Source organism: Malania oleifera, chromosome 11 (assembly GCF_029873635.1).
Source record: "Malania oleifera isolate guangnan ecotype guangnan chromosome 11, ASM2987363v1, whole genome shotgun sequence".
NCBI lineage: Eukaryota > Viridiplantae > Streptophyta > Magnoliopsida > Santalales > Ximeniaceae > Malania > Malania oleifera.
The window spans coordinates 9,240,847-9,261,650 of record NC_080427.1 but is presented as its reverse complement, the minus strand read 5'-3'; the positions used below and the strand labels follow the sequence as shown (position 1 = coordinate 9,261,650).

The 20,804-nt window shown below is 39.4% G+C and overlaps 1 protein-coding gene across 4 annotated transcripts in view; it reads right to left on the bottom strand.

Moving 5' to 3' along the window:
- Positions 1-2,757: 2,757 nt before the first annotated feature.
- Positions 2,758-20,804, bottom strand: part of LOC131168682 (pentatricopeptide repeat-containing protein At5g03800) — a 42,647-nt gene continuing 24,600 nt past the window's right edge. Inside the window, exons 2-4 of one of the 4 annotated variants that reach the window (XR_009140385.1) lie at positions 3,445-3,603; positions 3,266-3,341; positions 2,758-3,178 (exon numbers count right to left, since the gene is read on the bottom strand). Coding sequence is in view for 2 of the 4 variants with exons in the window: in XM_058128307.1 (XP_057984290.1) it covers positions 3,588-3,603 (16 nt within the window). In the remaining 2 variants the exon portion in view is untranslated. Of the gene's footprint in view, positions 3,604-19,410; positions 19,546-20,804 lie in introns of those variants that run through there. The other 3 variants (XR_009140386.1, XM_058128307.1, XM_058128308.1) reach the window with 3 other exon arrangements.

The following is a 20,804-nucleotide window of genomic DNA, read 5'->3' as shown; positions in this document are numbered from 1 at the left end:
AATGGTGACATTGATGAAACAATTTATATGGTGCAGCCTGAAAATTTTATTTCTAGAAATCCAGAAAATATAGTCTGCAAATTAAAGAAATCCATCTATGGGCTCAAGCAGGCTTCCCATCAATGGTATCACAAATTTCATTGAGTAATCATCTCGTATGATTTTAAGGTAAATTCGGTTGATGATTGTGTATACTATAAGGTCAGTGGGAGTAAGTTATATTCCTGGTTCTGTATGTCGATGACATATTGCTGGCGAGTAGTGATATAGGCTTATTGCACGAAACCAAGAGATTTCTGACCAAAAATTTTGAGATGAAAGATCTTGGGGACGTCCTTTTGTATTAGGAATTCAAATACGTTGAAATCGCTCTCGAGGTATACTTGGGTTATCATAAAAGAATTATATTGAAAGGGTACTTACTATTTGGCATGAAAAACTGTCACCCAGGAGATACACCCACAGCTAAGGGAGAAAGGTTCAGTCTCAGTCAATGCACCAAGACTGAGGTTGAAAAGAAGGAAATGTAGAAGATTCCTTATGCGTTAGCTGTAGGGAGTCTTATGTATGCCCAGGTATGTACGTGTCCGAATTTGGCGTACATAGTTGGAATTTTAGGCAAATATTTGAGGAACCCAGGATTGGATAATTGGAAGGCAGCTAAGAGGGTTATGAGGTATCTTCAGATAACAAAAGACTACATGCTTACCTACAGGAAATTAGATCAACTTGAGATAATTGGGTATTCTAATCTAATTTCGTTGGATTCCAAGACAACAAGAGATCTGCTTTGGGCTATATCTATCTTCCGGCTGGAGGTGCTATTCCTTGGAAGAGTGTTAAGTAGACTCTCATAGCTCCTTTAACCATGGTAGCAAAATTTATAGCATGCTACGAGGCATCTAATCAAGGAATTTGGTTGTGAAATTTTGTCACAGGGCTACATATCTTGGACAGGGTTTAAAAACAACTCAAGATCTATTGTGACAATAATTCTACAGTGTTGTATTCAAACAACAACGAAAGTTTCACCAAGTCAAAGCATATTGACATCAAGTTTCTGGCGATTAAGGTTGTTTCAGAGTCATCAAGTGTCGATAGACCATATTCGGACAAACTCCATGGTTGCAGATCCACTCACCAAGGGTTTACCACCCAAGGTGTTTCATTAGCACGCTGCTCGGATGGGTGTCATCTTGTTTGACGATGTTGCGGTTTAGTAGGAATATGTATTTGATTTTATTTTCTGCAGAAGTGAAGTAACAAGGGGAGCGCAATTTTATGTATTTGTGACTCTGAATGTTATCTTCCTTTTGGAAGAGCTAAGGATTAAGGAACTAAGGTTAATCTCATAAGGAATAAGGTAGGACCAATTGGGATACACATGTTAAGGTTAAGGAGCATGCATATTACCATGCTACACATCCATACTCGATTTATATCATTAAGTGTATTAGTGTGGTGACCTTTGATGGGTTTAAGATTTTTCAGCCTCCTTCGCATAATAGCAAATATTATTTTAAAATTTTCCTAATATAATAAATATATTTTAATTATTGAAAGCCTCCCTCGCTCCCTCCCTCCCTCCCTAAATGACACAAATTATTTGCATAATAGCAAATATTATTTTAAAAAATCCCTAATATAATAAAAATACTTCAATTATTGAAGATCGAGTGACACATACATGAGTCATGCAAAAAGCGCTTGTTCAAATATAATTTTAATTAAAATAAATTTAAATTCAGGAAAAAAAAAAAATCCTCTTTCAAATTGGGGTTGTGAGATGCTAAAGATGGCATGTCAGACATTTGGGATATAACGGCACTAACCTAAAATATAGGATATTAGGATCCTCGTAGGGAAGCTGATATCCTGCAAAACACTCTTCAACATGAAGAAAAACAATAGCTTAGGCTGTGTTCAGTCGGCAACTTTCAATACACAATGTTCGACAGAAACAAAAACAATAGCATAGGCTGTGTAAAGTCGGCAACTTCCAATAAACAATGTTCAACAGAAACATTCATGCGAAATTTTTATCTTTAATAAAGAAAGATTTTGTACATCCCAATGGAGAGAATTCTTTTTGTTCGTGTGAAAGAATTCATGTAAAATTCGGATTGAACTGCACATGTTCATCTCTAAACAAAATTCCTGTGTGATAACTAAATGGAGAGAATTCTTTTTGTTCGTATGAAAGAATTCATGTAAAATTCGGATTGAACTGCACATGTTCATCTCTAAACAAAATTCCTGTGTGATAACTAAATGGAGAGAATTCTTTTTGTTCGTGTGAAAGAATTCATGTAAAATTCAGATTGAACTGCACATGTTCATCTCTAAACAAAATTCCTGTGTGATAACTAAACTTCATGCATCTCTAACTCTATAAAGGGGATTCTCCTTTTTATGTCATCTTTCAAAAATATCAAATGTATCCTTATAACTATTAATGATTATTCCAAAATACTCCTTTAACTACTCACAACTATTCTAACATACTCTTATAATTATATTAAATTTATCCCTATAACTACTCATAATTATCCAAAAATACTCTTATAACTATGTACAACTACCCCAAAATACCCTTATACTACTTAATTTTTTATTATTTTCTTTATAATTTTTTAAAAATTTTAAAAAATAGAGTTGTGGAGCACACACATAGTGCATGCCATAGCTAGTAATAATAATTTCCTTGTGCATGGGAACTAAAGAAATAATCCATGCATGGACTGAAGATATTCATATATATATAATCGTATCAGAAAATAATAATAAAATCTGATAAAAATGAAGCAAAGAGAGCTACAAATTAGAGCAACCCGTTATTACAACCCAATGGCAAACTAAACTGCAACATCCCAGAACCACTGGAAAGAATCTGGGAATGTGTGTCCATTATAAGTGGAAAACAAGCAATAATTACCCAAAAATGTATCACTCCCACTGCATACATTAATCCAGTTCTAGGAAAAACAAAATACCTTTACCTCATGTTTGGGCGCTTGGCTTTAGATTTATATGGATTAAGATCAAATGCAACACAAAATTGTACTAACTTACGTCTAAATCTGCACATTCAAATCCGAAACCTGAAATCCACGCTCCCAAAACAACCTTAGTACATAATCAGTCTGGAGAGCTTGTTCTCGTCTCTCGACTGAATTGCCTGTTAAAACTGTCAATCTGTTAAAAGATTCTCAAACATAATTTTGGGATGTTTGAAAAATCCCTGCTTGTGGATTGATATGATTACCTTCATGTGGGTGTCAATGTCAGGATCTGGGACAATTCCTGCTTCGCCTCTCTTCTGCTGACTTTCATCATAATATCTTCCCATCAATATCAACAACATTGAAGTTCAACTACTGATAAATACTTGTGCAAAACTAGGCAGGAAACACATACATGAATAAACCAAGCAGTTAGTCTTACCTGCTCAGCCTCCAACACCCTGACGGTGTGCAGAAAAGTTGATGGCTTCCCTCACAGCCATCTCAGGTATGTGCAGGTCATGCCAGCTAATGTTACCAGCTGTTTCTCAGGAACAAACCCGTCCCGCTCAAACCCATTACAAGTTACTCCACCTGTAACCTGAACAAGAAATAAGAATTGATGGAAGAGAAACATTGAGAAAGTTGCATAATAAATTAATTTGTAAGTTTAAATTGATGAACGTAAAAATGAAGCAATTTGAGTGCTGATCAGGTCATATTTTGCTGAAGGATTTCATGTATGCACTTTGTTAAAACCTATAATCTGCTGAAGAAGACAGTTTTAACATTTGCCCTTCTTTACTAGTGTGCGTATGTGTGTGTATATATGCCCTCCTCAATACCTGCCCCTGCTCCACACATCAATTAATTATGCACTAATTTTTGGTTGGGAAAGCAATAAACAATACAAACACACACACACACACACACACACACACACACATATATATATATATATATATATGAAAATGACCTTTCAAAACTGAGAATGAGAGTCATTACTTGTCATAGGTGTAAAATAAAATAAAATTAACTACAGATACCTGTTCTGTGAAAAAGGGCAGATGTCATGATTTTAGTAATTAACCCCATTCATACCATACCCATGAACAGTAAACCTTAATTTCGACACAAGACTAACCAATAAACTTCTTAATCTCAAACACTCAAACGTTTGGTAGCCAAGAGCTTTTCGGGCAAGACTAACCAATTAACAAAGTTGGATAATAAATGTTTGCTACCACCAAACCTTAATTTTCGCAAAATTTTCTTTGTTTTTGAGCAAACATCCAGAGAGTTTTTTATATTGCAATAGCTCCCACTTTGAGATCTTGAAATTCAAATCTCTGCTTATTTTCTGGGTTTATTACTGCAGTTTTTTTTTTTTCCAATTATTCATCCGTTTTTGTGGTTGTAAATTTGAGCCATGAATGTTCAAATTACCAGACTGATTTGTTGAATTGTAATTTTTCAGCCATTAAAAATTCAGCTTTGACTGTTCATATTCCAGAGTTATTTTTAATTATTTTTTAGTTTTCATACTTAATCTCTAAATAAAATCTGCAGCACCTACAAAAGGGGCTACTCTCGTCACCCTTCTCTGCTTCAGCCTGCAATTCTTACTACTTCATACAACTACTGCAATTTTAATTTTACCATGTTTTAATAAACACCCCTGCTGTGTCATTGTGCTACAAACTATTGAAATCAAATTATTTTTTTACCACGGTTCTAAAACTGAAGTCTGGTTAATAAGCACAATGAGCGCAGGCAACCACCACCCAAGTCCCTGACACAGCCAAGTTGAAACCCTTTGATGGTACCAACTACAGGAGATGGAGCACCAAACTCCTTTTTATTCTGGAAACCATGAGAGCTTGAGGCAATCAGCAGTCTCTATTTAATTTTCTGCTTCTACAAGTGTTGCTATTTTTGGGTGCTAAGGTATTTTTCTAATTTCTGAACTTTGGGGTTCATTTTGGTCAAATTAGCTTTGGGGGATCATGCTGTAATATTCAGGGTATTTTTGTGATTGTAGTTATTTTTGGTGGGGATTTAGAAGATAAGTGCCTTTTAGAAGGGATTATGTGAATAATACGAGTTGGCTTCTCTTGGAAGCTTCAGGCCTAGCATAAATAGGAGTTTTCAGCTACTTCTCCAGGAAGTTTTTTGGCATTTTATCTTTGAGAAGCTCAAGACCAGCTAGGGTTGTAATAAAGATTTGGAGGCTAGGGTTTTGAGGATTTGACACCACAGTGCCTACCAGTCCCTCCATCGCAGCTAAAGGCACGAGAGGCTAACAGAAATCCGCTGTTAAAGTTCTGAAATAGTGCCAAGCTAGGTTCTGATTTGAGGATTAAGTTGCTGTCATGACTAGAATTTTTTATCTTATTTGCTCAACTGAAATTAACAGCAGTCATCTCTTTATTATTTTACGGATTTATTAGCTACTTAGAGTCAAAGAAGGTTGCTGAAATCCTGTTCTGCACTCTTGTCTTTATTTCTCAATTTCTTGCTCTATTTCCACACCTATTTGCATCAAAGCTGATTTTGTACTCAGGGAGTCCTGGCTTTCTGCTGCTTCTAAACCCACCAACACAACTTTAGGCTAAACAGTGGGACCAAGCTAATTATTTGTGCAAAAATTACATGGTCACACACTCATATGGCATGGCCCTATGACATCTACTGCACCCTCAGCACGATCACAGAGATTTGGGACTCAATGGCTCATTAGCAAAAATGTATCCAAGGATGCCGAGTCTAAAAAATTTGAAAGAGACAATTTCCTAGGTTTATGGTGGAAGATAAGTCAATTTTGCAACAAGTCATTCAATAACAAAGATTGGTAAATGATGTACTAAAAAGAAGGGACCAACATAAATGGGAGTTTCCAAGATATGGCACTAATTAAGAAAAGGCACTAATTAAGAAATTGCACCCATCTTAGAAGGACTATAAATGACCCTAAAACACAAGTGTAAGGACATGACCTTACAAGACCTGATCAAGCGCATCCAGATTGAGAAGATGAACAATGCGAGATCAAGCTGAGAAGGACAAAGGAAGAAACAACCAAGGCCAATCTGGTTGAATCTGAGGATAAGGAGGAAAATTCATACGAAGGGAAATGATCACAGAAAAGGTTTCCTTATAAGAAACCATACAATAATTTCAAGGGATAAAAGGAACTATTTGAGGACCAGGCAACCAAGATTTAAGAAGAAGAAAGGAAAATGCTTCGTCTGCAGTAAGGTCAGGCACCACCCCAATGAATATGGAGTCCAGACGACCCAAAAAAACTAACTCACAGGCCCATCTAATAACAACCAAGTCAGTCATAGCAGATGTGGTCCCAAAGTCAACCTAACGATGGGAGGAAAAGAGTGGGAGTTAAGACACTGGATCCACCAAACACATTTGCAGCCTAAGAGAAATGTTCAATAAAATACAACCAAAACTTAGCTCTGGTAAAACACATAGCTGATTGATGTCTATCGTTTACATGAGATAAGTCAAAAACTAGTGTCTGGATCTCTTCTTAATAAAGTAGGGATAAAACTGACCTTTGAGTCATATAAGTTAATGCTCACCCAAAAAGCGGTTTTTGCAAGCAAGGGGATTGTAGCTATAGTTTGTGTGTACTCAATATTTTGTCTCCTCTAATTGAGAAAAGCAAGAATCCCTAATTCTGTTTATGTGATTGAGTCTCCCTATTTATGACATGGTAGACTGGGTCATGCCAACACTAAATTCTTTAAAAGATGGGAAAAACTCAGGACTAATTCCAATCTTCCAACAAAGGATTTTGAAAAATATAAAATATAGAAGCAAAGTTTGTGGGAAAAAAAGAAACTTCAAAATGTTTTAGAGAAGCAGAGTCAAGATGCACCACAGATACACTTCGGAAAGGAGATACACTTTGGAAAGAGGTGGGGGGTGGACACACTACTTCTTCTTTTGTGGGGGGAAAAAAAATCTTTAAAATTTTCTAGAGAAGCAAAGCAAGAAGAAGAAGAAGAAGGAAAGGAGATACACTTTGGAAAGAGGTGGGGGGTGGACACACTAATTCTCAATTCAAATTCAACAATAACCACCTCCTACATGGCCTCGTGTCACGAGCTAAGCTTGTTCAGAGCATTATGCTTGCCTGTGACCGCTTGTCTCATGGGAGATACACTTTGGAAAGAGGTGGGGGGTGGTGGACACTAATTCTCAATTCAAATTCAACAATAACCACCTCCTACATGGCCTCGTGTCACGAGCTAAGCTTGTTCAGGGCATTATGCTTGCCTGTGACCGCTTGTCTCGTGTGCTTGGGATGGGTTTCCATCATGTAAATGCTAGTGTAGGGTAATTTTCTAGTATTTGTTTCATTGTATGCTAAATAAGGCAGTATGAGTCACTTTGATGTTTTCTAGTGCCATGATGAATTTTTCATGTAAAGCTCTTTAGGGGAGGGTGAGTGTTCATTGGTCTTGTAAAACTCACTAGCTATTGTCAACGTGTTTAACCTACTTGCCTCCCTCACTAAACACACAAGAGGTGTTATTAATGAATTGTGTTGCTTCAATGTTTACTGCTTGCTTGCCACTGCTTTCATGATTGCTTATTGTTTCCGCTGCTATTTGATTGAATGCTAATGAAAGTGTTTCATGGATGAATGTTGGTAAACGATACGCTGGCAAGTCAAGCAAGAGTGCTTTAGCTAGCGCCACACGGCCCTTTCACAAAGGTGTGAAAATAGTCGGCCTGTGACACCTAGTATCAGAGCTTCATATTGGGAATTCAGTTACCTCCATTGTGGGGTTGGGATAGCTTTGGTAAGTGACCATGGCACCAACCAATGCTGAGAGAATCAGCGTGCTAGAAGCACAAGCTAAGACAACAGCCAACATTGTGGCCATAGAGGTGGCTCAAATGATGGAACTTGTTGATGAAGTGATGGGATCACAAAAGCATCAAGCAAGTTTCTTAGGTGAGATGTCAAAGGATTTTCGCTACACAGTGGAAACTTTGTAATCACGGATAGCTAATTTGGATGTAAAGAAGAATCTGATGGTTCTTTCTATGGGGAACTCCAACACTCCAAAAGTTAGCAAGACCAAGGTACCAGAACCCAGGACGTATGAGGGGTGCCCATGATGCTGAGGAGTTGGAGAACTTCTTGTTTGATGAGGAGCAGTACTTTCGCGCTATGAGGATGGCCTCAGAATAGGTGAAGGTGGATACTGCGACCATGTACTTGGTTGGTGACGCCAAACTGTGTTGGCGTACCAAGTACAATGAAATTGTGTTGAAATATTTTCTAAAATATACGATTTTATGGGTGGGTTTTCAAAGTCTTCCTTTGATAAATTTTCTAAAACATTTAAAGTTATGTGGGTTTATCCCACATTGGAAAAAGTGGAAAAGGAAAGGTAATTAATAAATGACAAGGCGGAATAATCTCTTAAAATTAATTAAGAGATGCAACCTTTCAAAACGAATGCAACCTTTTGAAACAAATGCAACCTTTCGGAACAAATGCAACCTTTTGGAACAGATGCAACCTTTCAGAAAAGGATGCAACTTTTTGGAATGGATGCAACCTTTTGGAGTAGATGCAACCTTTCGGAAAAGGCATGATTTTGTCTATATAAAGACAAAGCTAACTCCACGAAAAACACAAGAAAATTCATCATTCTCTACTTCTCTCTCTCTCAAATCCCACCACAAATTATATCTTTTTCAAATCTGGATTCTATTTTCTGCAGAGATAGAATTCCAGGAAGTTTGTTCAGATTACTTTAAGGGTGTTTGTGATCAGTTTTCGTTTGTGTATAACGCAAACTGATATCAGATCATATTATGGGCTACATTGTATCCTGGAAACGTATTTGTTGACCCAATACACACCAATCTGGTGGGGACAAATAACGTTTTAAGGAAAACGACATTGTAACGTGCCTTGAAGCATTTTCAGTACTACAGCATTTTCCTCATCTAATTCCTACAAATTGAAACTGGACGCTGTGTAGTGAATAGTTGGGCAGACTTGAATAGAGAGCTCAAGGCCCAATTCTTTCCTCTAAACATTGAGTATAATGCTAGAAAAAAGCTGAGAGACCTCAAGCATACTGGGTCAATCAGGGAATACGAGAAACAATTTTTTGCTTTGATGTTGGAAATCAGGGACATGTCGGAGAATGACAAGCTGTTCAATTTTCTTGAGAGGATGAAACCGTGGGCAAGAACTGAACTTCATAGGCAAAGAGTTCAAGACTTGTCCAACGCACAAGTGGCCGCAAAATGCTTGACTTGACTATGCTGGTGATAATACTGCTTCGTCCAAAGGGTTTGGCGGAGAGCGAAATAGTGAAAGTATTTCAAGAAAGGAAAATCCAAGAGTGGGGGAGCCGACTATAAGGCCTCAACTTCGAAGGAAGTTTCATCATCTCGAGGGCTCAACACACCCAATGAAAAGGGTAAAATTTCATGCTACTTGTGTGGAGGCCCTCACAGAGTTATGGAGTGCCCACACAAGGGCTTAGTCAATGTCTTACAAGCTTCCACTTAGGGACAAGTGGGGGAAGCAAAGGGGAAGAGGATGATACCCTGAGGATGGGTGCAACGCGGCAGGTGAATGCGTTGGAAAAGTAGGCAAAAGCACCGAAAGTTACACGAGCAAAAGGATTAATGTTTGTGGACTTAAGGATCAATGGGAAAAGTACCCGCGCTATGGTTGATTCCGAGGCTACTCATAATTTTGTTTCACAACTGCAAGCATGGAGACTCAACTTATCCTTAGAGAAGGATAGAGGACGCATGAAAGTAGTTAATTCTGTAGCCCAACCTACTCTTGGAGTAGCCAAGCAAGTGAATGTGAAGCTTGGACAGTGGGAAGGTCATGCGAATTTCACAGCGGTGCCATTGGATGAATTTCCACTCATTCTGGGAATGGAATTCCTGAGGGGGATGAAGGCAGGGCTGATGCCTTCTACTAGTTCGCTATGTCTGATGGGAGATTACCCATGTATGGTGCAAGTCGTTGCAACAAAAGGAGACAATGGGAAGTCCCTTTCAGCCATGCAACTCAAGGAGGGATTGAGAAAGGGTGAGCAGACACATCTAGCCACGGTGGTGGTAGATAAGGAAGTAGGCCAAGAGCAGAAGCCTACAACCATCCAAGCGGTGTTGGATGAGTATAAGGAGGTGATGCCAAATAAGCTGCCTCATGACTTGCCTTCATAACAAACTGTGGAGCATGGGATCGATTTGTTGCCAGGAGTGAAACCACCTGCTAAAGGGTCATGTCGAATGGTGCCTCCAGAGCTAGCAAAGTTAGGGAAACAACTTGATGAGTTGGAAACAGGATATGTTTGCCCCTCCAAAGCACCGTTGGGAGCATTGGTGTTGTTTCAGAGGAAACATGAAGAGCATCTACGGGAGGTGTTCAACAGGCTAAGGGGAAACGGTCTGTATGTGAAGAAAGAGAAGTGCTCTTTCGCTCAGCTGAGCAACAAATTCCTTGGTCATGTGGTTGAACAAGGTCATATCCGGAGGGGTATAGAGAAGGGGATGACTCAAGAATGGAAGATCCCCACAACAGTGAAGGAGTTGTGTTCCTGTCTTGGCCTTACCAACTATTACAAGAAGTTCATTAAGGGGTATTTGTGGAGAATGACTCCAATGACAGGACTACTGAAGCAAAGGAATTATTGGCCGCACATGTGTAACGATGTGGTTGATTATACCCGGACTTGTCTCATTTGCCAACAAGACAAGGGGGAGCGAAGGAAGAGTGCAGGGTTGCTGGAGCCCCTACCAGTACCATCCAAACCGTGGGAAAGTGTCTCACTGGACTTCATCACCAACCTGCCCAAAGTGGGGGAGGCAAGGTCTATACTTGTGGTTATAGATAGGTTTTCGAAGTATGGTACGTTCATAGCTGCACCAAAGTACTATTCGACAAGGGATACGGCACAATTATTCATTGCGAATGTTGTGAAATATTACGGTGTTCCCCAAGACATTGTTTGTGACCAAGACTTAATATTTACTAACAACTTCTTAACAGAATTTTTTAGGTTTCTCAGTTCACATCTTGACATCTCTTCGAGTTATCACCGACAGACAGACAGATAGACAGAGAGATTCAAGGGCTACTAGAACGGTACTTATGCCATTTTGTCAACGAAAACCAGAAGAATTGGGTGCAACTACTTGATGTGGCTCAGTTTTGTTTCAATGCCCAAAGGAGCTCAACAATCAACAAGAGCCCTTGTTAAAGGCCAGCAGCCGTTGTTACCTCACACAGTGGGCGAGTTGTACAGAGGAAAGAGTCCCAGGGCGTACATCTTCACTAAAGATTGGAGATTGCCCGAGCCTATCTGAAGAAAGCTTCTAAGCGGATGAAGAAGTGGGCAGATCAGGGGAGAAGACCGCACCACTTCAACCGAACAAAAGTGCATCATGTGTTTCATGTCAACTGCCTTAAGCTATTCAACGCTGACACCGAAGATCTGAGCAAAAGTCAGTCAAACAGAACAGAGTTGAAGATAGTGCAACCTAACAAATGTGAAGTTGAAGATATCCTTGTAGACAGAGAGTTCATATCCTCAAGGAAGAAGCGGCAGGAGTTCTTAGTGAAATGGAAAGGCATTAGTGATGAAGAAATCAGCTGGATTTTTGCGCAAGATATGCAACCGTTTGTGGACAAAGTTGAAGTGTACCTAGCGCCAAAATCTATGAGGACGTCGACTGCATAAGTGAGGGAGTGTCACGAGCTAAGCTTGTTCAGGGCATTATGCTTGCCTGTGACCACTTGTCTCGTGTGCTTGGGATGGGTTTCCAGCATGTAAATGCTAGTATAGGTTTGTTTTCTAGTATTTTTATATTGCCAAATAAGGCAGTATGACTCCTCGGTCACTTTGATGTTTCCTAGTGCTAGGATGAATTTTGCATGTAAAGCACTTTAGGGGAGGGTGAGTGTTCATTAGTCTTGTAAAATTCACTAGCTATTGTCAATATGTTTAGCCTACTTGCCTCCCTCGCTAAACACACAATGTCAACGAAGGTGTTGTTAATGAATTGCGTTGCTTCAATGTTTATTGCTTCCTTGCCACTGCTTTCATGATTGCTTACTGTTTCCGCTACTATTTGATTAAATGCTAATGAAAGTGTTTCGTGGATGAATGTTGATAAACGATAGGCTGGCTAGTTAAGCAAGAGTGTTTTAGCTAACTCCGCACAGCCCTTTCAGAAAGGTGTGAAAATAGTCGGCCTGTGACACCTCGTCACGAGTCGAGCTTGTTCAGGGCATTATACTTGCCTATGATCACTTGTCTCGTGTGTTTGGGATAGGTTTCCATCATGTAAATGTTAGTGTAGGTTTATTTTCTAGTAGTAGTTTCTCTGTATGCCAAATAAGGCAGTATGACTCCTTGGTCACTTTGATGTTTCTTAGTGCCAAGATGAGAATTGCATGTAAAACTCTTTAGGGGAGGGTAAGTGTTCATCAATCTTGTAAAACTCACAAGCTATTGTCAACGTGTTTAGCCTACTTGCCTCCCTCGCTAAACACACAATGTTAACGGAAGTTCTGTTAATGAATAACGTTGCTTCAATGTTTACTATTTGCTTGCCATTGCTTTCATACTTGCTTACTGCTTCCGCTGATATTTGATTGAATGATAATGAAAGCGTTTCGTGGATGAATTGTGGTAAACGATAGGCTGGCTAGTTAAGCAAGAGTGTTTTAGCTAGCGCGGCATGGTCCTTTCAAAAAGGTATGAAAATAGCCGGCCTGTGACACCTGGTATCAGAGCTCAGTTAGTGGCAATGTGAATTCAGTTACCTTCGTTGTGGGATTGGGAAAACTTTGGTAAATGACCATGGCACTAACCACTGCTGAGAGAATAAGTGTGCTGGAAGCACAGTCTGAGACAATAGCCAACAATGCGGCCACGGAGATGGCCCAACTGAGGGGACTTCTTGTTGTTGATGAAGTTATGGAATCACAAAAGCATCAAGCAAGTCTGATAGGTGAAATGTCAGAGGACTTTCACCAAACTGTGGAAACTTTGCAATCTCGAATAGCTGATCTGGATGCAAAAATGATTCTGATGGTTCTTGCTATGGGAAACTAACGCTCCAAGGTTTAGCAAGATCAAGGTACCAGAACCCAAGATGTATGGGGTACCTGTGATGCCAAGGAGTTGGAGAAATTCTTATTTGACATGTAGCAGTACTCTCGCGCTATGAGGACAGCCTCAAAACAGGTGAAAGTGGATACTGCGACAATGCACTTGGTCGGTGATGCCAAACTGTGGTGGCGTACCAAGTACAATGAAATTGAAAATGGACGTTGTGTAGTGGATAGTTGAGCAAACTTGAAGAGAGTTCAAGGCCCAATTCTTTCCTGAGAATGTTTATAATGCTAGGAAAAAACTAAGAGACCTCAAGCATAGTGGGTCAATGAGGGAATACGTGAAGCAATTTTCTGCTTTGATGTTGGATATCAAGGACCTGTCGGAAAAGGATAAGCTATTCTATTTTCTTGAGGGGTTGAAATCGTTGGCAAGGACAAAACTTCATAGGCAAAGAGTTCAAGACTTGTCTACCGCACAAGTTGCCACAGAACGCTTGACTGACTACGTTGTTGATACTACCACTTCGTCCAAAGAATTTGGCGGAGGGGGAAATAATGGAAGTCTTTCAAGAAAGGCAAACCAAAAGTGGGGGAGCCGACTATAAAGCCTCAACTTCGAAAGAAGTTTCATCGTCTCTAGGGTTCAACACACCCAATGGAAAGGATAAACTTTCATGCTATTTGTGTCAAGACCCTCATAGAGTTTTTGAGTGCCCTCACAAGGCAGCACTTAATTCCTTACAAGCTTCCACTGCGGAGTAGGTAATGGAAAGTGATGGGGAAGAGGGGCATACCCCGAAAATGGGTGCAATGCGACGATTGAATGCATTGGAAAATCAGGCAAAACCACTAAAAGTTGCACTAGCAAAAGGACTACTGTTTGTGGACTTGAGGATCAATGGGAACAGTACCCGCACTATGGTGGATACTGGGGCTACTCATAATTTTTTTTCACGGCAAAAAGCATGGAGACTCAACTTAACCTTGGAGAAGGATACGAGATGCACGAAAGCAGTGAATTATGTAGCCCAGCCAACTCTGGGAGTAGCCAAGCAAGTGATTGTGAAGCTTGGACAGTGGGAAGGTCAAGTGAATTTCACAGTGGTGCCATTGGATGACTTTCCAGTCATTTTGGGAATGGAGTTCCTAGGGGGGCAAAGGCAGTGCTAATGCCTTCTGCTGGTTCCCTATGTCTGATGGGAGATCACCCTTGCATGGTGCAAGCTGTTGCAAAAAAAGGAGACGATGTGAAGTTCTTTTCAGCCATGCAACTCAAGAAGGGATTGAGAAAAGGTGAGCAGGCATATCTAGCCACGGTGGTGGTAGATGAAGAAGTAGGCCAAGAGCAAATGCCTACGACCATCCAAGCGATGTTGGATGAGTACAAGGAGGTGATTTCGGACTAGCTGCCTCACAACTTGCCTCCACAATGAGGTGTAGAGCATCTACAGAAGGTGTTCGACGGGTTGAGGGGGAACAGTCTCGCTCAGTGGATCCTCCACCAATCCTATTCTTTTTCTAGAGATCCTAAATAACACAATGAGAAAGAAAGAAGGTCATAGAATAGTTATGAGACTTAGTTAATTGACTAACTGATAGAAGGTTCAAAGGAAATTTAGGCACATATAACACAAATAAAAGAGGAATAGAAGGAATTGAGAGAATATTGCTAGAACTAAAAACCGATGTAACCGAACCATCAGCGATAGAAACCTTAGAGTGTAATTTAGTGGGGTTCAAGGACACAAAGAAATTAGGACTACCTACCATATAAAAGGAGGCACCAAAATCTATAACCCAAGGTGAGGAGGATGAAAATGCAAGAAGGCCAGTTGTACTTGAATGAGCCACAATAGCCAAAGATGTAAAAGACTAAGTTTGAAGTTGTCGAAGTATGCAAAATCGATTGTTAAAACCTTCTCGGGACACGGTGGATGATGTGCTCAACTCCCCACTGGAGTGGGCTAGGTGCATTTGAAGTATCAAAAGTAAAATCGCCCTTCGCAAGAGACTTATTGGTCCAAGCTGATTTCCCAAAAAGATCCCAACAGTTATTAATGGTATGATTTTCCTTGCCACAATCCGTGCAAATGCCAGAATTGCCACAACGAACTCCTCATTGTATTACACAACCGCTGCCACAACTACAATCCAAGCCTTGTCCACGTCCTCCAAAACTTCCCCTCCTACAGTTAGAGGTAGTATCCATGGCTGACTTATCACAGGAAGGAGCTTAAGAAGTCAGGCAGCACACACTAACACAAACAGCACTTCAAAAAACCAGAACTTGCTACACTGCAAACTCTCCAAAATTCAAAACTTCAATAGGAAGCTAAGACTACAGAACCAGGCTTACAAAATCCTAGGAGGAATTACTAAACCACCAAGAACAGGGCAGACCACAGCAGAGTATTGCAGGTATTTTATAAACAACCTGGCAACAGCTCCAGGCATTGTGGCTGGCAGCAACTAGGAACGAATGGAGAAGAACAGTAAATAAATGTTTGAACATAAATCAAAACCAAACAGAAATCAGTACAAGAATGCAAGCAATCAATCATGACTACACATTATCAAAACAGCGTGATCAGCAAACCACAAACGATGGCAGAGGAACAGTGGTGGTAGCAGCATAGAAACAGAGGATAACTGAGTTCACATCAGCAAATCACCATGAAAACACACAGCTTCCTGCCAAGGATGCTGCAAGCGAGGGTGTCCTTAAACAATTCTCAAAACAACCAGAATATCATATTTGAGGACTGATTAGGGGAGGATGAGGACAAAAAAACGAAAACAGGGTATCAAAACCAATTCAGATAAATCATATTTGAAGGAGATCAATGCTCTGACACCATGTTAGAACATCACTTCACCTAAAAGCTTAAGCTGTCAGGTTGTGGGCCAACAATGCATATAGCTTTAAAACTCACCCACACACGCAGCCCAGTAGAATGTGGAGAGATATACACATGATAATAAAAACCAATTATAGGGAATACAATAAAATTTTAAACACCACATAGTAGATGCAGGCAACGAGACTAGAAACTAGGACCTCCTAATAACCAGTTTTGATACCATGTTGTAAAGTTAGAGATGGAGGAGAGAAGAGAAGTCAAGAAGAAGAGAACAAGAGAGGAAAAAACTGAGCAGCAGTTTCCTGGAGTCTACGTACAGCTCCAGGTATGCCCTCTTATAAATTATTGATAATAATAAAGTCTTAAGGACAAAAATACCCCCATTAACACAACCTAATTATTAAAATAACAAATTCTCCTCTAACAAAACCTTTTAGCTAATATACCTATTTTGGTTGGAATACATTGTGATACCCAGGTTGCAATAGCTCAAGCTATTAATAAGGTGTAACAGTAAAAGTAAACATAAATACCGGAGAAACGAAATTGTGAGACAGCTATTGGAAGAGGGAATAATCTCTATATATTATGTAAGATCAAAAGGTAACACCCTTTCACTTAGGGACTAACTAGACAGCTAATAGAGAACATATCAAGGGAAATGGAACTTACACCAACTATATGAGCCCTCCACCACCCCCCCCCCCCCCCCCCCCCCCACAACCGAATTAAAACCCAATTTAACTAGGATCAACACAAAAACAAATTGCTTGAGTGGCTGGTAAGAGCACTATTTGTGTCCCTCCATGTAGTGTAAATAGATTTTGCTGCAACGTATGAGGTTGACCAAAGCTCTTAACATATCCATACACTTAATTGGCTGGTATACTTAGTGGCAAGATACACTTCATGGAATCTATCTATATGAATGTGAAGGTGGGGCTACCTTCCATGAGACCTTAGCGAAGTCTCTAGGCAACTCATGAATTATCCACGTAAGGTGCATGGCTGAGAATATGTGCCAACATGAGAGCGTGAACCCTATGTAGTTGAGTGTTTACGGGATAGCTGACTTGCAAGAAAGGGATCAGCGTTCAAAAAATATTTGTTCTAATTGTATACTGCAGATTTTGCCCTCCAACACACTATTCTGGTTCAAGTCAAAAAGGCATCAGGACTACTGCATTCTTCTTCACTTGCCTTTAAGCTACGTCTTTACAATTATCTTTTTATTTCAATTTGAATCATGTAAAGGATTCTTGGAATTTTGTGTGCGCGCGCTTCAAATGGAAAGAAACCCTTGTCCCACATTGGTTGTGAGAGGATTTTTTCTCCTACTTATACCAAACTACAATTGAATCTTCTAGAGGTGGCTAGAGAATGAAACTTTGGGTTATCCTATAACATGCATGCATGCCGCTCCACCTTGCCGCTTCTCTCTCACACAGATCTTGACTTCCATTTTACAACGAAACCTTAGTTTGCTCAAGAATTTCTTTCTTTTTGTGCAATCATCTGAAGAGTTTCCAGCTACGACTATTCAAATTTCCAGATCAATTTGAAGGTTGAATTATTTTTGGCCATGAAAAATTCAGCTCTGACTATTCATTTCAAAACCACAGTTATTCAGTTTTCAAAATTAATCTCTGAATTACATTGGCAAGAACTACACTCCCCTGCAGCACCTATAAAAGAGCTACTTGCAGCACTTTGAAACACATTCTGCTCCCTGCATTCTTCCATTTACTGCAGTGTTATCTCTCCTTTTCTCTTCTGTTTTCTGGAAAATTCCAGCTTAAGCCGAGATTGGGTTCCACACACTGCCAATTTAGTGTACAGCTTACCAGTAGCTGTCAAATCTGGGAGACCAGGCATCGGGCACATGCTGCACCATGAAGGCAGCGAATTCAGTTATAGGACAACATACTTCTGTGCTTCAGCCTGCAACTCCAGCTACTTCAGACTAATACGGTTTAATTACCTCCTTGTAATTTCAAGTTACTGTATTTTTTTTGTAAACATCCCCACCATGTTGTTGTGCTTAAATTTTTTGAAGTAAAATTATTTTCCCAACAGAACTCCCATTGAGAGACACATTGCAAGTAATGACTGATTTAGCAAGTAAAAAATAACTAGTAGAAAAAGCATAGAAGAACAGAGAAAGCAGCAAGATTTGAATCAGCAAGAATTTTTCTGCAAGGAGCTTAATTCAGCAGGATTTTTAGAAAATTATGGGAACAAAAAAAAGAGGATAGTTTCTAAAGATGAGTCAAATAAAAACAACTTGGTCCCAGACAAGTGTACAGGCATAAACAATAGTCAAAAGTCCATCAACAAGAGTAGTGGATATATTTTTATTAAAATACTGTTGCTAAAAATACAATGATTTTATAGAAGTATCACAATGTAAACCACACAATCCCCCCCCCCCCCCCCGCGGGATTCACAAGGCTCCCATGCCATTGAGGGCAAGTACGCAGTCTTTGACAGATGCACTGTGGGATGATGAATCCATTCTCTCCCAAGTTTGAGAAAGTTATGAAAACAGAGAGGTTGGAGAAGATGGTGTACCAAACCCAAAAAGTATATATAATTGGTTTTTAAAATGCCACAAAGATTATTTGTAAGCCAAAAATGTGTCAAACCTCATAAATTCCAAATTCATATGGCAAATAATGCATATGAATTAACTAAACAATCTTCAGCCAATAAGAAAATGTGAACAAAAGCAAAAAAAAAAAAAAGTAGTAAATCAAAACCTACAAATTTATCAGATATTCAGATCATCAAACACAAATACAAACTTGTGCAACTAATAAGACAGATAAAAAAAAAGAAAGAATTCAGAAAGAAAAATCCTTTTGAGGATCTACATGTACTCAAGGAGATGTAAACAATTTTAGATGGAAACTTTTTAGCAGAAAATCTAGAAAAAACAGAGCTCCATGAAGTATGAGTTTGAAGAGCTACAAAAGAGAAATATAAATTATTAGATTGAATTGCATGCCAATTAGTTTTTCAAAAACCTGTTTTTATTTTTATTTTTTTTAAATCCAAAGAAATTCTAACACTTCAGAAGCCATCATATTTCATTTTCGAGTAAATATTCTTTGCGTTTGTTTTGCTTGTTCACAAAGAAATTACCTCAGATAAGGAGGGTCCAAAAAATAAATCTTATTTCTCTATATTCAGAACAAGTAAAAAATAAAGTCACGCATCTAAACTATCTAATCAGCATATCTATGAACATGATAAAAGCATCTGTAAACATAGTTGAGAAAGAAAATAGAAGTCAGGCTAAGTTAACAGATTCCCTAAACTTCAGAAGATGCATGACTTGCCAAAAGCTGAACCCCTACAAGCAGAGCATAACTACTGAATACAGGAATGGGGTAGATCTTTCAGTTCAAGAGCTCCATCCAAAGGTATTGTAACAGAGTGAACAATTTCTGTTAAAGCAGGCCTACAAAATAAGCGCATTGTAGTGACTGGTGCAAATTTAAATACTCTATGCTTCTGCAATTGACTCATCTAGGAAAATTAAGGCCTGCAAATTTAACAAAAGTATATCCATAAGGTAAAATAATGCAATATGAACTTACTAAATAACCTGAAGTCTATAAATGCATAAAATTACTACTTTGCCATACATGTTTGACTTGATCAATGCCAAGCTCGCATAAACGTATAACTAAATTAAATATTAATAAAGTTTGCATTCTTGCAGGAGGTTAACATTGATGACCCCTTTCAGGATTGGCCAAAGAGACACATGGTGGGGTCTCTACCAATCCTAGTCTTTGGATGTTCTAGAGAGTTTTGGCTTGGTGGGCTCGAGTCAAGATTCGCTAGGTGGGATCCTACCCCTTAGCCTTTTCTTAAGTTGCTCAAGCGTTCGCAAGTCATTTGTGATGTGTTCTGTTTTTCATTTCTTCTCCCCCGAACCATATGTCATGTCAGATTTGCTCAAATAGTATATCTTTTTCATTAATTGAGACATGATGTGTCAATCTATTGTTGGAAGATGACACCTTGCAACATTCCATCTTTCTCTTCTATAAATACTCCATGATTATTCTTCACAGGAGTCTTTTGGACACTTGAACCGCTGAGCTCTCTCTCTCTCTCTCTCTCTCTCTCTCTAACTTGCATTCCCACTAGTTCAAGGAATCCCTTCAGCCATCAGAATACCTACACCTGCCAAAATCTATGCTTGAGTTTCTTGGGAATTGCCTGGCTCTCCTCTCTTGGCCCTCCCCAAAACATCCATTACTTGTGTACAACAAAGATGTCCTCCCTTCTCAAGAACTCTCTACGCATTTTGGCGACTCTGCTAGGGAGACTTTGGTTGTGCAAAGCTTTGGCTAAAAGAAAGGTAAACACTCAACTAGAAGCTTCTAACACTCAACCCACTCAAGACACTGAGAATGGGGCGAATTTGGGTGATCATCCTTTTTTCGTTTTTTTTTTAAGTAAAGGAAAATCTATTGAAAAGGCATCAAGGAAATGCCAGCCCATGGCACAGCAAGTCAAGAACCTTAAAGGGTGTCACAAAAATCAAAGATTACATTATAGTGATTAACAACAGTCCCACTATGCCAGCTATAGACCATAGTAAATCAATGCTCTTTGTTGATCTGGAGCGCTGAGGTGGAATTTTTACACACTCTCCTATCCTCTCTTTCCAACCACACCAGAAAAAATTGCAAGGGTAATGAGGGGTATAGCCTTCCTCGTCTCTTTTATAGTCCAAAGGGGAGGAAACTGACATCCTGAGACCCACAAAGCTTCATAATGGTTGTTGCA